This window comes from Branchiostoma belcheri, unplaced genomic scaffold, assembly GCF_001625305.1.
Source record: "Branchiostoma belcheri isolate BF01 breed outbred unplaced genomic scaffold, Haploidv18h27 scaffold7, whole genome shotgun sequence".
NCBI classification, from domain to species: Eukaryota; Metazoa; Chordata; class Leptocardii; order Amphioxiformes; family Branchiostomatidae; genus Branchiostoma; species Branchiostoma belcheri.
The window spans coordinates 5,625,995-5,635,855 of NW_017804353.1; the positions used below are offsets into that span (position 1 = coordinate 5,625,995).

The window sequence follows — 9,861 nt, forward strand, 5'->3', positions numbered from 1 at the left end:
TGAGATGGCATCAACAGCTGAGAACCTCTCAGAAAGCCAATCCACCACTAGATCTTGTCCCAATCATGCAGTCAACCTGCTGAAAGGCTTTACATCACTGTGGGAAGATGGCACACTTTGTGACCTGTTACTTACCAGCTTCGATGGTCAGACATTTCCTGTTCACAAGGTCTTGCTCTCTACGTGTTCACAAACCATCAAGAAAAATTTTAATTGTCTGAGACAGGGAGAGACTTTTAAGTGTGGTAAAGCACTGCCAGCGGCATTGTCATTAGTTGTACATTACATCTACACAGGTGTACTGTGTGTTAATGAGGAAAGTGTGGGTGCTGTCAACAGCATTGCAGAACTATTGGAGATGGAATCACTGAAGGCAGTGTGCAAGTTTACAAAAGACGGCAGAACTCAAGACATACAGACAGAGGAACAAGTGTTTCGCCTCACAAGAAGTGATGAAGGACTTCAGTGTCAAAGATATGACACAGGTCTGAGAAAGGAAACTTGCAATGCTGCTAGCTTGTCAGGAACATTGAGTAGCACTCTAAGCAATAAATTTACCATACCTGCACACAGGTTGTCAAAAATTGACAAATTCCCAGAGGAGCAGAGTGACAGTATGTGTATGGTGAATGATAATCACTTCGAAGAAGTAGTGCAGGGTCTGCAGCAGTTGCGTACTGACGTCACCACGTGTGACGTTGTGCTGGTGGCGGAACACGCCACCTTCCCTGCACACCGCGCTGTTCTGTCTGCCTGTAGTGACTACTTCAGGGCCATGTTCACAGGTTAGCTTCTTCATTTTCATGTTTATCTTTGCTGAATGAAAACATAATTGTTCTTGCTCTTCTTCTTCTTCACCGAACATTGAAATAGGGTCAATGACCCGGACCAGATGGCTGTCACCATGGTAACTGGTGCAGTAGTAGACACCCTGTTGTGTTGGATTACATTATGTAGCAGGTAGAAGGACAAAGTTGGACTTTGCCAAGCATCCTTCCTTTCTTGCTCTTGATATTTGATATACAAATGAACTTGTGTGTTAGTATTTTTCAGCAGAATAAGTCCATAATATAGGGGAATAGCTACAATGCTGCTGACTAACATGTCTGTTTATGTACAGTTGGTATGCGTGAGTGTGGAGAGAAGAAGGTGACCCTACTTGGCCTGACATCTGTGGGTGTGTCTGCTGCTGTACACTACATGTACACTGGGGAGGTCCATCTGTCTGATACAGCTCTACAGGATGTACTGGAGGCTGCCAGTGTCCTCCTCATCAATGATGGTACTTTCAATGTTTACCATCCCAGCTGAGGAAAACATACAGTTTTTGCTCTGTTTCTCCTTCCTCTTCTTCTTCTCGAAACACATAAGGTCAATGACCTGAACCAGATGTCTGTCACCATGGTAACTAGTGTTGGGTTACATCATGTTGTAATTTTTATAGCAGGAGTTTTAGACTCATGTCACCATATATATGAATAATAATGATATTAATATTAATATTATTAATAATATTAATATTAATAATAAAAGAGCAGACCATAACTGTCAAGTTGCTGATCATGCTTATTACAAATGTTAGTCTCTTTGATATCTTTATTATTGATATAGGTTACATGATTTTACCACTCTGTTAGAGTTACAGTCTGAATTGCATGGATAACTACAATCAGTATGTTTGGAAGTAGAATTTGCAGTTTTAAGATTTTTATTTCAATTTCAATTTTTTTTGTTCACAGTGCTAGACATCTGTTTGGAACATCTGATAGAGACAATGTCAGTTGATTCCTGTCTGACACGACTTCACCAGGCAGACTGTTACAGCCTGGACAGACTAGAGACAGCTGCAGATGACTTTATCTTAGCACACATCACTCAAGTGTCCAAACTGCCCCAATTTCAGGTTAGAACAATTAGCCTGGTTACCAAACCTTTATTTAGCTGCAGAGTCATATTCTTCACAAGACTCAGTAGCTAAGATAGGTACCGGTAATCAGGCTAAGAAACATGCTTGTAGAAACAATTTCTAATTTGCTTCTCATATCAGCATTTACAAAACTCCTTTTATAAAGCATGAGCACTTTTTTAATCAGTGTTCGAAATACCTGTCTGCAATCTGCAATCTGCAGATACATTTTCAAGATTGCAGAAGAAAAATTTATACAATCTGCAATTTTGCAGCAGGAAAAATTGGCACTTGGGATTTGGCTCCAAGGACAGACAACACTTAAGCTCCTGTTCTGAAACAACAGGAGCTTCTTCACTAATTTGCATCATCCTTGTCTTGACTTGTTTATCTTTTGTTTCCTTTTGAACTTCCAAAAATTTGTCTTCACTAATTTGCATATCAATCAATAGTTCATGCTCATAAATATGCAAGATTGTAGTATAGAGGCTTGGGTATTTGCAGAAAGTATTTCCATATTGCAGAACAAAATTTTGACTCTTCTGCAATATTGCAGAGCACTGAAAAAAAGTATTTCGACCACTGTTAATGATATGGTCAAAACTTTAAAAGGTGAACCAAATACATGTATATGATGGTCATTCCCAATACCATGGTATTATGAACAGTGCAGTGACACAATAGTAAGGAATTTTGTTATACATTTTGTATTAGATACCTGACTGATTTTGTCATTTCTAGATTTGACTGTGGTTACTCCTTTTCAGGACTTGGTGTGTGATAAGCTGTGTGAATATCTGGACAGTGACCACTTGGGTGTTTCCAATGAGCTGGAGACCTTCCGTGTAGCACTTACCTGGCTCAACCACGACTTTCAAACAAGACGGCAGTTTGCTGGTGAGTAATCTTATGTTGTTGTTGTTGAGACTAAGATTGTATTTGTCGTGTAGCTTTAGAGCGAATGATGCTAGATAACAAACTTATGACTGCATGTATGACTCCAAACCATGTTGTTCTTGCATCACAGCACAGTGACCCGTGAGATGACATGCTTTGGTCAGAAAACCGCTTGGTGTGACTGGCATGCAATTAACAGCTCAACTGCCAGGTGGCGCTTGCACACAACAATGGTGAGAGAAATATCTCATGATGTAGCGATTATCTTGCTCTACAATAATCTGCTTTGACTGCAACACTTTTTACTTCAAGCAAGTGAATGTATATCTGATCTAATAAAATTTAATTTGAATCAAGCTTTAGTATTCTGTACACACACTAAGGTCTTGTGCTCTCTGGTAATGTCTTGTTACAGACCTGGCAGTTCCCTACATGTGATGACATGTTTCTCCCCCACAGGTCAGGTGATGAGCCATGTCCGTTTTCCCCTGCTGTCCATAGAGGACCTGGTACGACATGTACGGACGGTGGACTTCATGAGGAGGGACCAGGACTGCCGTGCTCTGGTTATGGAGGCAACACGGTACGTACACATTACAGCATCCAGCAGTTGTACAACATGTGTACAACTGATATGTATGTACTAGGGCTGCGTACCTAAACGCAACATCAGGTACAGGTACAGGTACCGGTATAGAGGTTTAGGTACAGGTCCGGACCTGTACCTGTACCTGAACAATTTGACAAATTAACACGTGTTCTTCACTTTTTCAATCATGACACAAACAATAAAGTGTTGACAACTTGTCAGTATCTTCCAATCACAACCCTGGATCAGCCACACTCTCGCGATGTCTCGTGAGACTGAGGATCTCAAATCAATCGACGGTGTTTACGTCTTTTCCAGTGCTAATTTTTCGTCTTTGTGGTAGGATTTACCTATCTTTAGTCATATACATGGTGTAAACTAGCTATTTCGGTATATACTCGTTACTTCATGATCCGGTATTTTGGACCTGTACCGAAACGATTTTTACGGTATTGGACCGGTACAGTGTACCGGTCCGCAGCCCTAGTATGTACATATCAGTTGTACACATATTGTACAATTTTTCATTCATTCAGGCTTCACAGAATCGTAAGACGTACCTATACACTTGCTTTGTCATCCTCTGAGGCAAAGCATAGTGCTTTTTCAACCAATAGTGCAATGCAACTTCACCACAGCTCACATTTATACTAGTATCCTTCCACACCTGGTCACCCCTAACTCTTCTTGACACCTCTAGCGGGATACAAAAGGTGATTACTATTAGAAAGAAAAATGCACTATAATAGCACACGTGTATGGATCTTTGTATATAAAGAGTAAGAATTTCTGGCAAGCGCTATTGTACCTTATGAACCCCCTTTTGTTACCACACATATGTTCCCAGAGGACAGTCTCCTGAGTTTGCTAACATTGTGTCTCCCCTGACAGGTATCAGAAGTGCCCTACCCAGCAGATCCTTCAGCAGACCCGCCGTACACAGGTCCGCTCAGCCAGTCAGGTGTTGGTGGTGGTGGGAGGGTCCACTGTGGAGGGGGAGGCAGATGAGAGTAGGGAGGTAAAAAAAACATGTCTGGAAGTATGAAGCAAGTTTAAACTGCATGATTTTATCTAACACAAGTAATATGACTTATGCAATTTTTGAGGGGAGGAGGGGGGACAGACTTTCTGCAACTTATGATCCACTGCAACTTATGATCCACAGCTCACCAAGTTTGGGTAAGTTTACCCGGGGTTAGTCCAATTTTCCTGTTGGACATTACAGTAGAACTTGCGTCATAATGACATCTACCAACACAGATGAACTTTTAACATATGTCTGAAATGACATTTCCAAACTCTGACTCCTTCAGCGTCCTACTTTCTACCTGCATCAACCACTGATTTTTGTCTTCTTTCTCAGATTTTCTTCCTTAATATTCAAAGTCAATATGATAAGTGAAGTGTCCTACAATGTCCTTCATGTAATTCTTTTTGTCCAGGTCCTTTATTTGGATCCATCGTTGTCCTCCTCATGGAAACCAGATGCCGAGTTGCCATGGCAACAGGTAGAGGAGCTGCCATCCCGTGGCAGGATGTACCATGCAGTCGCCGTGCTGGACAACTTTCTGTATGTTGCTGGAGGTAAAATTGACACTGCCGTTTTCTGATGTCCTGTACATTGCTGTATGCTGTGTGTACTGCACCTGTGGGAAACCCGTTAATATTTTGTGCACAGCACTTTGGCAGAATGTCTCGGGTTATGTTCCCACATACAAGGTTAACACTCCGTCTGTAGTTTTTAAAAGTTTCTTCGAAAAAGATAACCTCTGCAACAGGTAAAATTCTAATGCAACGTTGAACAAACTTTCAACGAAAACCATAAAAAATCAGGGTTCTGCACAGGCGCAGTACGTTCTGCCGATGTGCTTCTTGCTACTAGTATATTGTGCTGTCTAATGAGTCTAATAAAACATGCTGTTATGGATTACGTGTAGCATAGTTTCTTGGTGTGTGTTTTATGGTGTATTGTATGTTTGTTCTTGCTATCTGTATGCAGGGTTCAGCAAGTGTGTGTGGCTGTCCACCTTCCAAATGTACAACCCCCGCTGGAACAAGTGGTTTGAGCTGCAGCACATGTTAGACCCACGTTCAGAGTTCTGTTTGGTTGCAATGGACAGGACCATGTACGCCATAGGGGGGTGGAAGGGGAAGGAGATCAACTCTACTGTAGAAAAATATTCATTTGAGGTAAAAATATTGACATGTTATTGAGGATTAGCCTGGATGACATCCAGATTAGCAATAATTTGTTTGAACCATTGAAAGCTCAAATTGGCATGCAAGCCACTTTTCATTGAGGTCATGAGGGAAGAGGGAAGGGTCAAGATAAAGTTTACATCATATAAAGTCCTGCTAATTTAAAATCTTACAGGGGATTTTTTAAAGGGTCTGCTGCTCTGGGGATGCAATGGGAATATCAGCTCAAGCTATTATCCAGTGAGAGGTATTTGGACTGTTTCTTTGGGTGGTCATGTTTGTCCAATGGTGTGAGCATCATGGTGTGAGTTGTTTATGTGTCTACAAGCCTGAGGTGAACCTTTTTTTTCACATTTTGAAAGTTCTAGCTTCTCTGAAACTAATAGCATGAACAGCTCTTCGAAGTTCAAACATCACCTTCAATTTTTGAAAGGAACACAGTTACTTTTGGTGATTTGCCATATTTTTGGGGGGACAATTATGTACAATTGCGGCCATATGTTGCAGGGTTTGGGGACACAACTTGCCTGGACACCTTTGAGCGCTATGACCCCCGTTTTGACAAATGGCTTGAGCTGACCCCCCTGTCACATCCCCGGTCTGGCTTCTCCCTGCTCCCCCTGGACAGGGGATTGTTCATTGTTGGTGGGAGGCTGGGGAGGAGAATCTTCTCCACAGTGGAGAGGTACCTTCCTCTGGTGAGTTTGCCTCTGAAAGGATAGAAGGTTGTATTACATGTATTACAACAAGCAGCAGCTTAGCCTGACACAAAAATAGATGGGTTGATAGTAACTGAAAAATTGATAGATTCATTTTTGTAGAAATATAATTCTCTCTCTCCTCTTAACTACACATGGAGGTAGAAAAATATCAGGTGTGATGAAATGATATTCTTCAAATTCCCGTTGCTGTCATTTTATCCTTGAAAGTTATGTTAGATACTAATGTTATAGCTCTACCCTCTACTGTTACCTTTACCTTTAAGTCTGACTCAATGTTTTTCACTTCAGAAAATACATGTATCCTTGAAAGTTATGTTAGATACTAACGTTATAACATTATAACTCTCGTTGATGTGCCGATCACACGTACAGGAGGACCGTTGGCAGTATGCCGCGGGTCTGGACGTCGGGCTGCTCGGACACGCCTGCTGTGTCCATGGCAACGGGGTCTATATCAGCGGTGGGCGCAGCATCGCTCGCGGGAGGAACGGCTTCCGCCTGTACGACCCCGAATCAGGCGTGACGGAGCTCGCCCCACTGAGACATGCCAGGAGTAACCACGCCATGGTGGCGGTCCCCGGCAGGTTCCTGGTGTTCGGGGGTGAAAACGGCACAACCACCATCGCACAGGTGGAGATGTACAGCCTGGCTGGAGTAAGTTTGCCCCCCCCCCCCCTGTCTCAGTGTTAAACAAAAAATGTTGTATGATAGTGTAACACATAAAGACAAAGGGGTAACTCAAAGGTTGACTCTGACCCCTGGGATTGAACCTGTGCCACTTGCACAGCGTGTCAGCTCTCAACCAGCACACCAACTGATTAAGCCAAAAGGTCCAGGACCCATTGGGCTGGGCCTATACTGATCTGTACTCATTGTTACAATAGTATGAGAGGTACTGGCATTTTTGAATGGGACAAGTTGAGCAGGGTGCCAGACATATAATGATTAGTCCACTATAAGGTAACATGTCTTTGTAACCCAATAATGATGTCTTAGCTAATCCTTTTAGTCTGTTCTTAGTTAAGTTGTCAAATTGGACGTGGCACTCAAAAATGTCAGGGCCAATGGTAAAGGCCCTTCCCAATACACACACCAACTATTGTCTCCTGAAAGGGTGCCAACATGTTGTCTTGTGCAGATCACTGTGCACGTGAACTTGAAAGCATTAACACTTAGACTGCTAACAAGATTTGGCAGTGTTTAACCCTTGACTATATACATGTGTGCCTGCATAGAACTGCTGGATGGAAGTGAGCACCTGGCCCATCCCTGTCTGCTGGTTCGGACACTGTGTGTTGAACAGGACCCTGTACGTATTCGGTGGCTTCACCCATGCCAACTCCAAGTACACAGACACAGTACAGACTCTGGATCTAGACAGGTTGGTAACTCCAGGTGCAGGAATGAAGTTGTGAAATAGAATGATGAATCCAATGCTTAGTCATTTTTGAAACAGTAAAGTAAAGAAATATTGCACATTATAAATCAACCACTTTTTGTGTTGCTGACGTTTACTATACTTTGCTCCAGGTGGGAAAAGTGGGAGTGGAGCATCATGGGAAGGCTACCGTACAAGTGTGATGGGATAGCGGCGGCCATTTTGACCTTGCCAGAACAGTTCAAGAGAGAAGCGGAGGCAAGGACAAGATCGGGGTCACATTCACATGCTGGATGAATACCAAACATTAGCTCAATAAAAATGACAATACACTGTATTGAAAAAGGCTAAAAACTAGGCTACAAAAACATGCGAATAAAGGGCAGAAATGATAATTTTATATGAATATGAGTAGAAATGATATAGGGATATAGGGATACAGAAAATTATTTGAAAATTACTTTTCCCCTTTTGGTTTCTGCTCTTGAAGCCTGCTTTATAAAGCAAGAATTTTGAGAGCAATTTATTTTCTAGAAGCAAGAGGTTTGATAGAGAATAGAACCTCTTTGCTCGAATTAACAACATTATGCTCCCCTACCTTAGCCTGGATGCCAGACCCAAAGCACACTGGACACAAAATATCTCAGGCTCACTGAGATATTTGTGTCCAGCGTGCTATGGGTCTGGAACCCAGGCTACCCTACCTCGAAAAATGTACCTCAAGACCTTCAATCATTGCTTCAATATTTCATGATTCCTTATATTGCTAGAATGTAAGATAAAGATGGTACAATAAACCTCAAGTATATATGACCAAGGACATTATGTAGGGGCATATAATAGCCATTTTTCATGGTGATAATTACCCCCATTCTTTATCAAAGCAGACATTAGAACTTCAATAGAAGTCTGAATGAAATGGATTTTACGCATCATCAAAAGGGAGGGAAGGTCATGCAGGCACCGTCAATAGGGCTGATTCACACCTCCGTGTAAAATGATTCACTCCATCAGAAAAATTAACGCTTCCAAATGGGAACAACAATAAAACATTAGAGCAGAAAAGGGGTACAAACAATGGCCAATTACCTTCTGCACACATATACAAATGTAAAAGCAGTCAGCAGGCGAGTACAAATGTATTTCATGAATATACAAAGACTCAAGCAAACCCTGACTTGCTTGCTTGGGGTAAAAAAAAGTGGGACAGTCATGAGCAAAAAAAATTTCATCCTCTACCAAGAAGAGATGAAACTGATTTAAAAAAAAAACAACTTGGGAAGACAGAAAGACTTTTTCCCTTGAAAGAATTGCTCTTCTGTGTTAGCCTCCTGTGCAGGCCTCCGGGCGGGCGGGAGTTTTGATACTGCGTTTTGTAGAATTTTTAAAGCGTTCTTTTGCCGGCCAACCTATAACCAGCCGCCCAGAGAAGGTTTGTACCCGCCACAAATTCTAGATCTACAAAACGTAGCATCAATAATCCCACCCGCCCGAAGGCTTGCACAGAAGGCTAGTAGTTCTGTGTCAAACAAAGTTCTGGCGGCGATATATATCGCGATCGCGCGAATACCGATCCAGTTGTTTGATAAGGTGTGAAACAAACAGCAAAGGGGCGACTTCTCAGCGTGGGACGCTCCTCCCACTATTGTCATTTTAATCAATAACAGATTGCCCTGTTAATTGGTGATGATTGTGTATTGGCGCCAAAGACACATTCCATTACGGCATAACGTTGCCAGGTGTACCTATCCCGGTTTACAGTACTAAGTATTGACTTCGTATGGCTCCGGTACGCAACGATTCGAAGTAATAAACTGCGACAAGCAATATAGAAGCGCTACCTAGCGGCCGAGAATCGAACCTCTGGGTTTGCGTTTTCTACTGCAGAACGTCAGAAATATTTGAAGAGCGCGTGGCCAATGTTATCGAAAATTCTGATCATGCAAGGAGGTTAGCCTCCGTGGATCGTGAGTCGTGACATTCCATCTATCCACGAGAAAACAGTGTCGACGACCTCCATAAAGTTTGGTTTATACAGTTTATTTAACTACACGATAGGAGTAGTACATCCTACATGTGTATTATGTATAGCTCATGTCTCGATGCGTTTGGGAGAGATTGTCGACAGGCGAACGCGGCTTCAGTTACAGTAATAATGCTTCCATCTGTA

The 9,861-nt window shown here is 42.2% G+C and overlaps 1 protein-coding gene and 1 long non-coding RNA gene across 2 annotated transcripts; one reads left to right on the top strand and one right to left on the bottom strand.

Annotated features, from left to right (window-relative positions):
* Positions 1–8,116, top strand: LOC109484422 (kelch-like protein 13). Its single transcript, XM_019787672.1, has 8 exons — positions 1–785; positions 1,121–1,282; positions 1,740–1,903; positions 2,674–2,803; positions 3,263–3,386; positions 4,284–4,410; positions 6,686–6,967; positions 7,844–8,116. Exons 1-8 carry the CDS (start codon positions 5–7, stop codon positions 7,892–7,894), a joined length of 1,821 nt encoding a protein of 606 aa, XP_019643231.1. The 5' UTR covers positions 1–4; the 3' UTR covers positions 7,895–8,116.
* A 90-nt stretch (positions 8,117–8,206) lies between these two features.
* Positions 8,207–9,001, bottom strand: LOC109484423. Its single transcript, XR_002141072.1, has 2 exons — positions 8,396–9,001; positions 8,207–8,289 (listed from the first exon to the last, which is right to left on the bottom strand). It is a non-coding gene; the product is annotated as an uncharacterized LOC109484423 (long non-coding RNA).
* Positions 9,002–9,861: the final 860 nt, after the last annotated feature.